At 36.3% G+C, this 16,917-nt stretch overlaps 1 protein-coding gene across 3 annotated transcripts in view; it reads right to left on the bottom strand.

Annotated features, from left to right (window-relative positions):
• Positions 1-16,917, bottom strand: part of PPIP5K2 (diphosphoinositol pentakisphosphate kinase 2) — an 80,187-nt gene that overhangs the window by 38,429 nt on the left and 24,841 nt on the right. For all 3 annotated transcript variants that reach the window (XM_028493113.2, XM_055086699.1, XM_055086700.1), the window contains 8 exons: positions 11,134-11,220; positions 10,451-10,526; positions 10,258-10,367; positions 9,443-9,528; positions 6,952-7,077; positions 6,591-6,712; positions 6,137-6,319; positions 576-717 (listed from right to left, as the gene is read on the bottom strand). In XM_028493113.2, the coding sequence (XP_028348914.1) occupies positions 576-717; positions 6,137-6,319; positions 6,591-6,712; positions 6,952-7,077; positions 9,443-9,528; positions 10,258-10,367; positions 10,451-10,526; positions 11,134-11,220 (932 nt within the window). The remainder of the gene's footprint in view (positions 1-575; positions 718-6,136; positions 6,320-6,590; positions 6,713-6,951; positions 7,078-9,442; positions 9,529-10,257; positions 10,368-10,450; positions 10,527-11,133; positions 11,221-16,917) is intronic.

Raw genomic sequence — 16,917 nt, 5'->3', positions numbered from 1 at the left:
ACTTAAAAATCAGATAAAGAATATATATTAAAAATTGGTAGTTAGAAACTTCTTAAATATCAAAGGTAAAATTGTTAACAAGCTAGGAAATGTTATCATAGGCATATACTATTAGCAACTATATATTTTGTAGACTTGAATAAAGGTATAAATACATGGGTTAGGATCTGGTTTTATAGAAGACCTTCCATATGTTACATATATGTTAGTTGCCCAAGTTATTAACTAAGCTAGTCTCAGAGCCAGAGCACTGATCACCTTCCTGTTGCTTACTCCTTCTTATTATGCTGCCTATTTGCTGCTGAACTGTACAGTAATGCTACATAATTAACCAAATAAAAATGTTTTATTATCCCTTTTCATGCTACCACAGATAAAAGCAATTATAACTTCTCTATTATTCTTTTGCTGGATATATATTAACTCAAATTATACCTAGACATACCTATCTAATGCTAGATATAGCATTAAAGGCTTGATTTTTTTATGATTGGTGCATCTTATTTAAAAATGTTTATAGCAACTGGATAGTGCTTTTTATTTGTTTTCTAATCTAAGGAAAACAAAATATTTACCTGATGATTTGGGATCTTCCATTCGATGTCTGATTTGAGAAGTCAAACTTTGTATCAAGAAATACACTTTGTCACAGGTCTTCACAGGATTTTTAATTAAATGCATTGATTTGATAAGAGAAATGCTTCCAGATGGAGTAAGCTACAAATGAATAGAGTATATATTTTTACATCTGGTTAGCTCAATTGGCCAAGAGAACAATATACAAAATTTTCCAGTAGCTGGAGAACAACTTCAAACTACAAATTAAGATGACCCCCCAAAATACAGAAATAAGATCAAGGAGGAAATAAAAACCTCAAAATTTCATGTTAAAAAAATCCTAGGGCTTCCCTGGTGGCGCAGTGGTTGCGCGTCCGCCTGCCGATGCAGGGGAACCGGGTTCGCGCCCCGGTCTGGGAGGATCCCACGTGCCGCGGAGCGGCTGGGCCCGTGAGCCGTGGCCGCTGAGCCTGCGCGTCCGGAGCCTGTGCTCCGCAACAGGAGAGGCCACAGCAGAGGGAGGCCCGCATACCACAAAAAAAAAAAAAAAAAAAAAAAAAATCCTAAACCTTAACTAATATTAGATTATCCACAGGGAAAATCTATTAGAAGTACTCTAACTTACAAGGAGATTTTATTCTAACATTTTGCAGACATTTTGCTGATTCACTTGGTATTTGCAAATATGGTTTAACCATTTGACATATATTGACATGTAATAACCTCAAGACTATTATTTTCATCACTTTTTCCAGATGAGGTACTTAACAGAGGTTAAAGCACCTTCCCTAAGATCAAACCACTAGCATGCAAAGAGTGAGATAAAAAAGCAGGTAATCTGGTTAAAGAGCTGTGCTCTTAACCACCATGTAAATGCCTTTGTGATGAGATTTTTTGCAAATCAACAAAAGCCATTAATGACAAATAGTTTCAATTTTCACTGTTGAAACTTTGCTTGGCAAGTAATTTAACCCCATCAAATACGTTTGTATAAATATAAAAAATGTAAAGTGGAATTCCACTTCTTGTTATGGTGAACTAGGTAGTTTAGGCCAATCTAACCACTGAAGATTAATAAAAATCCTGGGCAAAGAACTTCTATACTTCTGCTTTAAGGTATCTGAGAGATAAGGTATTAAGAATTATGGAAACCAAACTCTTAGGTCAGAGATCCAGAGAGTGATACTGGCTTTTAAGGCTGTTTTTGCATTGGAGACATTTGTTGATTCTGAATAGACAGCAGAGAAGAGTAGAGCTCTAATATCCTTTTAGGTTAAGGGGACAAAAGTGAAGTCCAGGATTTTCAAAGGTGAAACTCTGGTAAACTCTGCATTTAGGGTTCAAAAAAGGGATAAACTGGAGTCTGCATTTTTAACAAGACCCCAGATGATTCTTAGTCAAGTAAGTTTGAAAAATTAGTTCTAGAGTCCTTGCTTTGTCCGGGAAGAGGATAAAAGCATGATGTAAACATTCAATTTGCAGATGTCATAGAAGCCTATTGTTATCTCTTGGGTCGTGACAAAACAAATAGTAAAATCAAATATAATTTTCAAACTACCAGGGAAATAAATAAATAAAAAGTACCAATTCCAATGAAGCAAGAAAGGAGAGAAAAATAAAAATAGGCAGTATAAATATAAAGCACTTAAAAGGATAATAGATTCATATACAAATTTCAGTAATTTATAATATAAATGAAATAATTGTTCGAAACAAAGATTTTCATGACAAATTTTAAAAAAATCTATATGCAGATTTTAAGAGATACATCTAAAAGTATAGTTTCAGAAAGACTGAAAGTTAAAAGATAAAAAAGATACTGTACAAACACCAAGTAAAAGAAAAAACAACTGTTGTAGCTATATTAATCTCAGACAAAGTAAATTTTGAGGCAGAAATACTGATTGAAATATACCAATTCTTAATTTGTATGCATTTAATAGCATGACATCAAAACATGTAAAGCAAGTCTTAACAGATTACAAAGACAAGAAAAATCCACAATTATAGTGGGAAATTTTAACACATAACAGTAAAGAAAGAAAAAACAGACCAAAAAAAAATCAGCAAGAATTTTTGTTTTTACCAAAATGATATAAAGTTAGAAATAACAAAAATATAACTTAAAAATGCATAGGTTTGGAAATTTTAAAAGTACACTTCTAAATAACGTATGATCAAAGAAATCACTAAGGAAATTAGAAAATGTCCCAGATGGCATAAACCTCAATTTATGAATACAGTTAAAACAGTGCATAAAGGGAAATTTATGGCCTAGAGTGTGTATTTTACAAAAGAATGAACATTCATGAGTTAATAAGCATCCATCTAGTGACATTAGTTTTTTTTTTTTTTTTTTTGTGGTATGCGGGCCTCCCTCTGTTGTGGCCTCTCCCGTTGCGGAGCACAGGCTCCGGATGCGCAGGCTCAGCGGCCATGGCTCACGGGCCCAGCCGCTCCGCGGCATGTGGGATCCTCCCAGACCGGGGCGCGAACCCGGTTCCCCTGCATCGGCAGGCGGACGCGCAACCACTGCGCCACCAGGGAAGCCGTGACATTAGTTTTTAAGAATTAGAAAAAGAGCAAAATAAAACGACAGAAGTAGAAGGAAAAAAATATTTAACAATAAAAATTAATAAAATAGAAAACAAGTGCATAATTTAGTGAACCAACAAATCTGAAAGACAGTTCTTTTAAAGGACTAATAAAGCTGATCAACTATGGCAAAAATGATCAAGGAAAAAAAGGGGGGGAAGACTGTACAATGTTACAAAACAAAAAGGAATATCTCTACTGATCTTGCAGACATTACAAACAACTTAAGAGGACTGTATACACAACTTTCTAGAAGAATGTAACTTAATACAGACACAAGACATAATAAATGGAAACTACTAAATTACTCTGGAAACCACAATTACAAGCTTTCCCATAAAGAAAATGCCCATGGGATTTACCAGTAAATTTTACCAAACATTTACTGAAACACATATACATGAATTATTCCCCTCAAACAGGACTCTCTAACTAATTTTATGAGAACAGCATAATCTTGATATTGAAAGCAGACACAGACAACAAAAATAAAAAAGTAAAGGTCAGTATGACTCATGAACACAGATGTAAAACTCCTAACCAAAAATATTAGTAAACCCAAACCAGTGATATATATATATATATATATATATATTTTAATGAACTTATTCTAGGAACCAAGGTAGCCTCTCCCCCAAATCATATGATGTTTAACAGATAAGAAAATATAAAATTTAAAAACTTCTCATGATAAAACCGCTTAAGAAAACAGGAGTAGAAAGGATTTTCCTTATTTTGAAAAAGAGTAGCTTTAAAAAAATCTACAGAGACCATGCTTAATGGACAGTGTTAAAAAGATTTCCCTTTGAGAATATGAACAAAAACAGAAAAGCCACTTCTATTTACTATCACTTTGATGGTACTAGCTATTAAAGTAAAGCAAGAAAAAGAATTAACATAAGAACTGGAAAGGAAGACAAAAACCTGGGGATATGCTTTGAAAAGATTTTTTTTAATCTACAGATAAATTACTAAGTTAATAAGTTAAATAAAGTTGACACATATAAAGTCAATATTAAAAAAACTATTTGTACATAACGGCAACAGACAGTAACCTTTTTAGAGGGAGCATTTACAAGTTCACAAAATTTTTTTTTAAAGATATAAGTTTTCACAAAGTATAGATCTAATGCAAACTAAATCAATATTCCAACAGGATTTTGGGCCAGGTTATTTAAAAATTTATATGGAAATACAAGAAAAGCCAAGAAGAACTTGAAGAATGACCCATGTAGGATTTGGGAGATCTTATTCAATGGCCCAAGAGTCAACAAAAGAATACGTTCTAGAAACAGAGAACACACATATGATAAAGCTGGCACTACAGAGTAGTGGGGAAAGGATGGTCTTTTCAGTATGTGGTGTTGAGACACCTGGATGTACATATGGTTGGGGGGAAAACATCAATTTTGACATCCTTATCTAATAGCACACACAAAAGTCAATTTTAGCTAGATTGTAGATAAATGTGCAGGGAAAAACAGTAAAGTTTAGAGAAGATCGTATATGGGAATATCTTATGACCCCACATTAGAAAAAGGTATTATAAATAATGCACTAAAATGCACTGAACATAAAGGAAAAAATTGACCTTGAAATACATGGAAAAAAAAAAGAAATACATGGAAAATAAGAATTTCTGCTTATCAAAGGAAATCATTAAGGCTCAGAGTAGGTGGTAGTATTTAGAACACATAAGAAAGAGCTCATATCCAAACTATACAAAGAAATTCTACTATTCAATAAGAAAAACACAGGCAACTAGTAGAAAAAAACGACGAGACTTGAAGAGCAGGCCTTATGAAAGAAGATACCTAAATGGTCAACAAATAGTAAAACCAAAATGAGGTACTACTATACATCCTTCAGAATAGGCAAAATTGAATGGTCTGAAAATATCAAGAATAGAGACTATGTAGAGCAATAGCAATTTCCATGGACTTCTGGTGGGAGTATAAATTGCTTCAATGACTTTGGAAAACAGTTTGACAGCTACTAATATCGAAATATTAGCACACTGTGGGGCACAACACTTCCACTCCTAGAATACACCAAACAGAAACATATGCTCATATACACTAGGAAGCATATATGGATATTCACGGCAGTATTAGCATAACAGCCCCAAACTATAACAATATTAGAAAGCATATATAAATTGGCATATACTCATAAAATAGAATATGGATTAACAAACTAGGCCAAACATGACCTGTGATAGCCTGTGGGCTAGTAAATGGTTTTTACATTTTTAAAAGGTGGTTTAAAAAAGAAAAGAATATGCAACAAGCAACTATATGTGACCTACAAAGCCTGAAATATTTACTATCTGGTCTTTTACAGAAAAAGTTTGCCAACTTCTGAAAACAATACTACACAGAAATGAAAATTAATTCTGAAAATTCTCAAAACTATGGATGAATTTCAAACATAATATTGAGAAAAAGAAGCCAGACATAAAAGAAAACATTCTGGGCTTCCCTGGTGGCACAGTAGTTGAGAGTCCGCCTGCCGATGCAGGGGACACGGGTTCGTGCCCCGGTCCGGGAGGATCCCACATCCGTGAGCCATGGCTGCTGAGCCTGCGCGTCCGGAGCCTGTGCTCCGCAACAGGAGAGGCCACAGCAGTGAAAGGCCCGCGTACCACAAAAAAAGAAAAAAAGAAAACATTCTATTACATGAAGCTTAAAAAATACCCCAAACTGAGACTAGGGTAGCTACAGATACATACTTAGCCAAACAAGCATTCTGGGTATAAGACTATAAAAAGTTAGGATAGTGATTATTTCTAGCAGATAGGGAAGAGGCTGCAACTTGGGAAGGGACACAAAGAGGCTAGAGTTGTTCCAACATTCTGTATCTCCGTAGTGATTATACAACTCTTTGCTTTATAATATGATAAGCTCTAAGTTTACATTTTATGCACTTTTCTATGAGTATGTGCATGTAATATTTGACAATGTAAGAGTTTGGTAAGACCCACCTTTTCATAATCTTCAGCAGTAAAATCTCTGTCTTTCTGAAGTATTTCATGAAGTCTTGCTTTCACACGTTGCTGACAATTGCTCAAAGAGTCACTATCACTATCCAAAAGGCCATTCATGTTTGCACTTTTCACCATCTGAACAAGAATGGGTGTAAGTTCTCCTTCTAGAGCTAACAGCCCCTAAATACATAAAATAGAGCCAAAACAGTTTAAGAATTAGTATGCAAAATAGAAGGTATCTTAATAATTATCTTGTTACATGCTGAATTTCACAAGGTGTAAGCTTACTATTTACAATAAACTTTATTAATAATACAACTTGTCATTGCCATTTCAGGGCTTTAGTTAGAAGTTTCAAATTTAGAATATTAAAATAATACCTTAGGAAAAATCTTTTAAAATGCTATATTAGATGAAAATTCTAATAATTCTAAGAAACATTTATTTATACCTTTGCAAAAGCAGCTGCAGTCATCTGGACTCGTCCTTCATCAGAGGCGTATATTTTAAGGTCATGTCGGTAGGTACTATGTAATCTAAGTAAACCACAACCAGGAAATCCTGCATAATCTCCTGAAAATAAATCCTCAAATCACTTAAGCTATATTTTTATCTCACTGTATTTCTATAAATATTTAATAACATCTCAAAATTAGGATTTGAAAATATGAAGTATGAATTTAACTGAATTAAAGAAACTCCAAGATTTACCTTGACCTCCAGGATACATACACCTCAAAGCTCTTCCAAGTTCTTCAGCCTGGACCCAGCCTGTATGAATTTAACTGAATTAAAGAAACTCTAAGATTTACCTTGACCTCCAGGATACATACACCTGAAAGCTCTTCCAAGTTCTTCAGCCTGGACCCTGCCTGCAGGGGTTAGTTCTCCTCCCCATTTTAGAACCAGAAGTAAGGATGGCTCTTCTCTTCGGCTGTCTAAGATACATGTGAATGAATAAAGCAAATGTCAAGGTTTTTTCTTCTAAACAGACATATTTCAAGATTAATTTTTTCTTTGTGTCTCTTCTGCAGTGGAATATGGCCCTTATGTAAATTATTTTGTTCCCTAAACACACCTTTCTTGTAGGCTGTTGCTTCTGCTAGGAATACTCCTTGCTCCACCTGTTAAAATCTTACTAAAATTTCAAAATCTCTCCCACACTCTAGAAAGAAGGCTCTTTCCCAGTTCTCTAAAAGGAAACTTCTCCCTTTCCTGCTCTCAGTGGTATGAGAGCAATGGTATTTGACCAATGTATTTAGTTGTACTACATATACTAGATTAAGAGCTCCTTGATGACAGGATTCAGATCTTGGCTTTATATTAAGAGCCTCCTGCAGTGCTGTCACATAAAAGTTAATGTTATCTGAAGTGAAGAAGATATACACATTTTTATGATTAGTAATCAGTGATTTGCATAACTTTCAAGAAGATGTGAGATGACAGAGCTTAATATTTATTATAATTTAAACTTATGGGTGAGATATACAATAAAATATAGCCAAGAAGAGCTTTTTAAATTTGGAGTTGTAGAATCTGTATGTTCCAGACCAAAGTATTTTCTCAGATATAGGGGAGGTCTGAGTTTCTATATTTAATTTTGACTTGCTCTTTATCACGTTCTAAGATCTGTGTTGGATTACAGAAACAAAGGTCACTTAAAAATTAGCACTATAAACACTAAAGGATTTGATGATTCATTAAAAGTGATAGAATATCACCCTTTCCCCTAGGGCTAGTTAGTAGCTGTATGTGCTTTACCATGCAAGCCAACATTCATTTATAGAAAAGTAATTAATTGACTTGTTAATTATAGTTGTTTATGGATTTTTTTGATATAAACATCAAAATATAGAAAATTAATCTGTGTGTGACAAGAGCAATATATCAAATTTTAGAATATATAAAGATCAACATAATCAAATTTGTTTGCATTTAAAATAATCATTACTTCAATTTTTGCTACTATAAATAATGCCACTGTGAATATCCCTATAGAACAATCTTTCCCTGAATATTTGATTACACCCTTGGGATAGATTCTTATAAGTAGAATTAAGGTCAAGGCATATGAAAAATTTCTGAAGTGTTTTTTTTTTCCCCAAGCCGCACTGCGTAACATACCGGATCTTAGTTCCCCGACCAGGGCTCGAAACTGTGTCCCCTGCAGTGGAAGAGTGGAGGCTTAACCACTGGACTGCCAGGGAAGTCCCCTGAAATGTTGATATATATTGCCAAATTACTTTTCAAAGAATTATGTCAAAGCTTCCCTGGTGGCACAGTGGTTAAGAATCTGCCTGCCAATGCAGGGGACATGGGTTGGAGCCCTGGTCTGGGAAGATCCCACATGCCACAGAGCAACCAAGCCCGTGCGCCACAACTACAGAGCCTGAGCTCTAGAGCCCACAAGCCACAACTACTGAGCCCACGAGCCACAACTACTGAAGCCCACACACCTAGAGCCCGTGCTCCGCAACAAAAGAAGCCACCGCAATAAGAAGCCGGCGCACCACAACGAAGAGTAGCCCGCACTCGCCACATCTAGAGAAAGCCCGCGCACAGCAACAAAGACCCAATGCAGCCAAAAATAAAATAAATAAAACAAAGTAAAAAAAATAAAAAAAAGAGTTATGTCAATTTACAATCCTACCAGTAAACTGAAATCCTGTCACATTGTACTCTCATCAGCATTCTTTATTATCATTTGAAAAAGAACAAAATAAGAAAACACTTTGCCAGTGTGATAGGCAAGACTGATTATTACTATTATCATTATTGTATTGGGTATCTCCATTTCTCCGTAAAATGGCTTCCCAACCCCTGCCCATTTTTCTTTTGAAAAGTAAATGAACTTTTGTGCTCAATCCTCCTCTTAGGAGACTAATTTTAAATGCTTATTCTGATTTATTGGGTGGAGAAAAATATCTATTTTAGAAACATGGTGATTACGTATTTTTTAAACAGTCTTTTCATACTTCTTAAGTTTTCTTCCTGTATACCCTGTATGGGATAGGGACCCATTAAGTAACATTTAGTTATAAATAAATAAGCTTTCAGAAGAGTAAAAGAGAAGTTCTAAGCAGTTTTCAAAATAATAAAAGGTATCCTTTACCTAAAGGATAAAAAGTAAAACATCTTTTATTTAAAGGATAAAAGGCATAGTTAACACAACTCCAAGTTATTTTTCCTCTGTTCAGCATGCCAACCCCTAAACTATTAGATAGACGATTACAAAGGTAATCAACAACGAGTAGTAAGTCCCTACATATAAATAAAACACAATAGGCATTAATAGTGACATACCTTCTTCTTCACTAGATGTCTTAGGACAACCATGAGGGAGATAGGTTAATTGGACCTTACGATTTATTCCAGAAAAATGGCCATACCTGAAAAATAAAACGGCAAACAAAACAGACAATGTTCAATAAGCATGCAATGCAACCTCCTAAAGAAAAACTAAAATCCACCTAGACAAAAACTAAATCTTACATATTAATGCTTCATATTTGTAATTACCTTGCTGAATTCTTCAAAATATCCTAGCACAAAATCTGTATCCTACGTAATTATTCTAACCACATTAAAAATAAAAATACAATAAAGTTTCTCTATAAAAGTTGGAGAATTTTTAATAGATGCCAAAGTATATAAACATACAAAAACATAAATGTATGTGTCTTTAAAAAAATAAAAGAAATAACGATTTTAAGTGGTCAAAGAAATAAAGCTTATAAGAGAAGTATTGGTGGTACCAATTTCACTTTATTAAAATATAGTTCAAAATTATTTTTCACTTAAACAGCACTGAATCTGTGGTTAACTTAGCAATGTGGCCTTCATCCTAAGGAGTACATCATACAAGACCTAAATGTGATGCCCTCTTTTGATATTCTCATCAAAATTAAAACTAAAACAGAACCTGCAATACAACAATCTCTTTTCTCACTGGTGAAAATAAAATTCTTGTTAGACTTCCACTAATTTCTCCTCAGCTACAGTGATAAAGAGAAAAAAGATCAAACTGTGAAGGAAATTAACATGAAAAGTCACACATATTAAAAAAAAAAAGCACTATAAGTAGTTACCAAAATTATGGGTTTCAAAAAGATACTTACATCTCTAACACGGTCTTAAGTTGTTCAAGTTTTGACTTGTTTTCTTCAATTTCAGAATCATTATTTTGTCCCAACTCTATAAGAAGTTGTCGTGCAATATCCAGCACTTCCTGTAAAATAAATAAAGAATTGAATTTTTATGTAACTTTGCGATTAGCAATTTAAAACCCAACAAGAAATCAGATGCACTTGCCTGTAATTGTTTTGGTTTTTTGAGCTTTAATTTCCCAGATTTATATCCATCACACTTTTCAAAAAGATCAAAGAATCTTATAAGAAAGACAGAGCACTGTTAGGCATTTGCAACAATATTACCTCTATAAACTAAAACAAATAATTACAATAAATGATAGATATGGGACTAAAACAATAATTAATAATAGATATGAGACTTGGGGTCTATGGACTTCAAACACTGTGTGCCCTCTTTCACTATACGATGTTGCTCCTATACTTTGATTGGTAAAACTTAGTATTTTCCTAAACCATATCAAACTAATAATCACTAGGATTAACTGAATAGAAGTAACAAACTTCATTCTACTAATTTTCATCTAGAAGGTTGAGAAGTTAATGATTCTCAGAAAGCAATGTAAGAGAATAATAACACAAGACTGAATATTTACAACAATAAATAAGAGCTAGTTCAGGATGATGACCATATATGGATGTTGCCACAGTAATTTTCAGATGCTAAAATACACAATTTAAAATGGATTTTGTTGGATTTTATTTTTTTCCAGTGGCTTAAATATTAATGGCCAAGAAGTAGTGGTAAACAGTTTTTCTATATGAGGTATTAATCAAAATAACTAAGCACCTATCAGAAATCTTAAATTATCTCCTAAGGGTTAAATTATTCCCCTTTAAACATACTTTTGATGCCTCACTTCCATTTTCATTTTTTGTTTTGGTGTTCGGTCCCCATGACGTATGACAGCTATGACACATCTAAGTTCCATCCTAAAATTTAAAAAATAACATTCAATTTTCTGACAAAGATTTGTGTTATATAATTCAGATTAATATATCTAATTATTTATTTAGAACCATCTTTTACCACTTTAAGATATTCTCCATGAAGCATAGTGCTTGTAACAACTAGTCTTAATTTTATCAAATCAAATCCTAAAAAGAATTTAAGAGGCTGGAGGGGGAGTAATATTAAGCTATATAATACCTGCTTCTTCTCTTGAGATGACTATGCTAACTCTGGGATAAAAGTAAATGGAGGAGAGACCTTCAAGATGGTGAAAGAGTAAGACATGGAGATTAGCCTTCCTCCCCACAAATACATCAGAAATACATCTACATGTGGAACAACTCCTACAGAACACCTACTGAACGCTGGCAGAAGGCCTCAGACCCCCCAAAAGGCAAGAAACTCCCCACATACCTGGGTAGGGCAAAAGAAAAAAAGAAAAAACAGAGACAAAAGAATAGGGAGAGGACATGCACCAGTGGGAGGGAGCTGTGAAGGAGGAAAAGTTTCCACACACTAGGAAGCCCCTTCATTGGCAGAAACGGCGGTGGCGGTGGGGGTGGGGGGATGCTTCAGAGCCACGGAGGAGAGCGCAGCAACAGGGGTGCAGATGGCAAAGCGGAGAGATTCCCGCACAGAGGATTGGTGCCGACCAGCACTCACCAGCCCGAGAGGCTTGTCTGCTCACCTGCTGGGACGGGTAGGGGCTGGGAGCTGAGGCTCAGGCTTCGGGAGGTCGGATCCCAGGGAGAGGGCTGGGGTTGGCTGCGTGAACACAGCCTGAAGGGGGCTAGTGCGCCACAGCTAGCTGGGAGGGAGTCAGGGAAAAAGCCTGGACCTGCCGAAAAAGCAACAGACTTTTTCTTGCCTCTTTGTTTCACAGTGTGTGAGAAGAGGGGATTCAGAGCACCGCCTAAATGAGCTCTAGAGATGAGCGCGAGCCACAGCTATCAGCGCGGACACCAGAGACGGGCATGAAATGCTAAGGCTGCTGCTGCAGCCACCAAAACGTCTGTGTGCAAGCACAGGTCACTATCCACACCTCCCCTCCCGGAGCCTGTGCAGCGCGCCACTGCCAGGGCCCCGTGATGCAGGGACAGCTTCCCCGGGAGAACACAAGGCATTCATCAGGCCGCTGCAACATCATGCTGGCCTCTGCCGCCGCGGGCTCATCCTGCATTCTGTACGCTTCACTCCCTCCAGCCTGAGTGAGCCAGAGCCCCCTAATCAGTTGCTCCTTTAACCCCGTCCTGTCTGAGCGAAGAACAGACGCCCTCAGGTGATGCAGAGGAGGGGCCAAATCCAAAGCTGAACCCCAGGAGCTATGCGAACAAAGAAGAGAAAGGGAAACCTCTCCCAGCAGCCTCAGGAGCAGCGGAATAAATCTCCACAATCAACCTGATGTACGCTGCATCTCTGGAATACCTGAATAGACAACGAATCATCCCAAATTGAGGCAGTGGACTTTGGGAGCAACAATATATATATAACTAAATATATATATATATATATATATATACTTTCTTTTTCTCTTTTGTGAGTGTGTATGTGTATGCTTCTGTGTGTAACTTTGTCTGTATAGCTTTGTTTTTACCATTTGTCCTAGGATTCTGTCTGCCCATTTTTTTTTTAGTATAGTTTTTAGCACTTCTTATCACTGGTGGATTTGTTTTTTGGTTTTCTTGCTCTCTTCTTTCTTTCTTTTTTTTATTACTTAAAATTTTTTTTATTTTTAATAATTATTTTTTATTTTAATAACTTTATTTTATTTATTTATTTATTTTTTTCTCCCTTTTATTCTGAGCTGTGTGGATGACAGGATCTTGGTGCTCCAGCCGCAAGTCAGGCCTGTGTCTCCGAGGTGGGAGAGCAGAGTTCAGGACATTGGTCCACCAGAAACCTCCCAGCTCCACGTAATGTCAAACAGCAAAAATCTCCCAGAGATCTCCATCTCAACGCCAAGACCCAGCTCCACTCAATGAACAGCAAACTACAGTGGTGGACACCCTATGCCAAACAACTAGCAAGACAGGAACACAACCCCACCCACTAGCAGAAAGGCTGCCTAAACTCATAATAGGTCACAGACACCCCAAAACACACCACTGGACATGGACCCGCCCATCAGAAAGACAAGATCCAGCCTCATCCACCAGAACACAGGCACTAGTCTCCTCCACCAGGAAGCCTAGACAAACCACTGAACAAACCTTAGCCACTGGGGGAAGACACCAAAAAAAACAGGAACTACAAACCTGCAGCCTGAAAAAAGGAGATCCCAAACACAGTAAGTGAAGCAAAATGAGAAGACAGAGAAACACACAGCAGATGAAGAAGCAAGGTAAAAACCCACCAGACCAAACAAATGAAGAGTAAATAGGGCAGTCTACCTGAAAAAGAATTCAGAGTAACCCTAGTAAAGATGGTCCAAAATCTTGGATACAGAACGGAGAAAATACAAGAAATGATTAACAAGGACCTAGAAGACCTAAAAAGCAAACAAACAATGATGAAAAACACAATAAACAAAAACACAATGAATGAAATTAAAAATTCTCTAGAAGGAATCAATAGCAGAATAACTGCAGCAGAAAAATGGGTAAGTGACCTGGAAGATAAAATAGTGGAAATAACTACTGCAGAGCAGAATAAAGAAAAAAGAATGAAAAGAATTGAGGACAGTCTCAGCAACCTCTGGAACAACATTAAATGCAACAACATTCGAATTATAGGGGTCCCAGAAGACGAGGAGAAAAAGAAAGGGACTGAGAAAATATGTGAAGAGATTATAGTTGAAAACTTCCCCAATGTGGGAAAGGAAATAGTTAAACAAGTCCAGGAAGCACACAGTCCCATACAGGATAAACCCAAGGAGAAACACGCCAAGACACATATTAATCAAATTATCAAAAATTAAATATGAAGAAAAAATATTAAAAGCAGCAAGGGAAAAACAACAAATAACATACAAGGGAATCCCCATAAGGTTACAGCTGATCTTTCAGCAGAAACTCTGCAAGCCAGAAGGAGGTGGCAGGACATATTTAAAGTGATGAAAGGAGAAAACCTACAACCAAGATTACTCTACTCAGCAAGGATCTCATTCAGATTTGATGGAGATATTAAAACCTTTACAGACAAGCAAAAGCTAAGGGAATTCAGCACCACCAAACCAGCTCTACAACAAATGCTAAACGAACTTCTCTACGCAGGAAACACAAGAGAAGGAAAAGACCTACAATAACAAATCCAAAACAATTAGAAAATGGTAATAGGAACATGCATGTCGATAATTACCTTAAATGTAAATGGATTAAATGCTCCAACCAAAAGACACAGACTGGCTGAATGGATACAAAAATAAGACCCATACATATGCTGTCTACAAGAGACCCACTTCAGACCTAGGGACACATACAGACTGAAAGTGAGGGGATGGAAAAAGGTATTCCATGCAAATGGAAATCAAAAGAAAGCTGGAGTAGCAATGCTCATATCAGACAAAATAGACTTTAAAATAAAGACTATTACAAGAGACAAAGAAGGACACTACATAATGATCAAGGGATCAATCCAAGAAGAAGATATAACAATTGTAAACATTTATGCACCCAACAGAGGAGCACCACAATACATCAGGCAAATGCTAACAGCCATAAAAGGGGAAATCGCCAGTAACACAATCATAACAGGGGACCTTAACACCCCACTTTCACCAATGAACAGATCATCCAAAATGAAAATAAATAAGGAAACACAAGCTTGAAATGATACACTAAACAAGATGGACTTAATTGATATTTATAGGACATTCCATCCAAAAACAACAGAATACACATTCTTCTCAAGTGCTCATGGAACATTCTCCAGGAGAGATATCTTGGGTCACAAATCAAGCCTTGGTAAATTTAAGAAAATTGAAATCGTATCAAGTATCTTTTCCGACCACAACGCTAAGAGACTAGGTATCAATTACAGGAAAAAAAATCTGTAAAAATACAAACACATGGAGGCTAAACAATACACTACTTACTAAGCAAGAGATCACTGAAGAAATCAAAGAGGAAATAAAAAAAATACCTAGAAACAAATAACAATGAAAACACAACGACCCAAAATCTATAGAATGCAGCAAAAGCAGTTCTAAGAGGGAAGTTTATAGCAATACAATCCTACCTTAAGAAACAAGAAACATCTCAAATAAACAACCTAACCTTACACCTAAAGCAATTAGAGAAAGAAGAAAAAAAAAAACTCTGAAGTTAGCAGAAGGAAAGAAATCATAAAGATCAGATCAGAAATAAATGAAAAAGAAATGAAGGAAACAATAGCAAAGATCAATAAAACTAAAAGCTCGTTCTCTGAGAAGATAAACAAAATTGATAAACCATTAGCCAGACTCATCAAGAAAAAAGGGAGGGGCTTCCCTGGCGGCGCAGTGGTTTAGAGTCCGCCTGCCGATGCAGGGGACACGGGTTCGTGCCCCGGTCCGGGAAGATCCCACATGCGGCAGAGCGGCTGGGCCCGTGAGCTATGGCCGCTGAGCCTGCATGCCCAAAAAAAAAAGAGAAAAAAGGGAGAAGACTCAAATCAATAGAATTAGAAATGAAAAACGAGAAGTAACAACTGACACTGCAGAAATACAAAGGATCATGAGAGATTACTACAAGCATCTATATGCCAATAAAATGGACAACCACAAAGAAATGGACAAATTCTTAGAAAAGCACAGCCTTCCAAGACTGAACCAGAAAGAAACAGAAAATATAAACAGACCAATCACAAGCACTGAAATTGACACTGTGATTAAAAATCTTCCAACAAACAAAAGTCCAGGACCAGATGGCTTCCCAGGTGAATTTTATCAAACATTTAGATGAGAGCTAACACCTATCCTTCTCAAACTCTTCCAAAATATAGCAGAGGGAGGAACACTCCCAAACTCAATCTACGAGGCCACCATCACCCTGATACCAAAACCAAAGATGTCACAAATAAAGAAAACTACAAGCTAATATCACTGATGAATATACATGCAGAAATCCTCAACAAAATACTAGCAAAGAGAACCCAAAAGAACATTAAAAGGATCGTACACTATGATCAAGTGGGGTTTATCCCAGGAATGCAAGGATTCTTCAATACATGCAAATAGATCAATGTGATACACCATATTAACAAATGGAAGAATAAAAACCATATGATCATCTCAATAGATGCAGAAAAAGCTTTCGACAAAATTCAACACCCATTTATGATAAAAAACCTCCAGAAAGTAGGCATGGAGGGAACTTACCTCAACATAATAAAGGCCCACATGACAAACCCGCAGCCAACATCATCCTCAATGGTCAAAAACTGAAACCATTTCCACTAAGATCAGGAACAAGACAAGGTTGCCCACTCTCACCACTATTATTCAACATTGTTCTGGAACTTTTAGCCACAGCAATCAGAGAAGAAAAAGAAATAAAAGGAATCGAAATCGGAAAAGAAGAGGTAAAACTGTCACTGTGTGCAGATGACATACTATACATACAGAACCCTAAAGATGCTACCAGAAAACTACTAGAGCTAATCATGAATTTGGTAGAGTAGCAGGACACAAAATTAATGCACAGAAATCTCTTGCATTCCTATACACTAATGATGAAAAACCTGAAAGAGAAATGAAGGAA

The sequence above is a fragment of the Physeter macrocephalus genome, chromosome 8 (assembly GCF_002837175.3).
Source record: "Physeter macrocephalus isolate SW-GA chromosome 8, ASM283717v5, whole genome shotgun sequence".
Classification (NCBI taxonomy): Eukaryota; Metazoa; Chordata; class Mammalia; order Artiodactyla; family Physeteridae; genus Physeter; species Physeter macrocephalus.
This window is presented reverse-complemented; position numbering and strand designations above follow the sequence as displayed.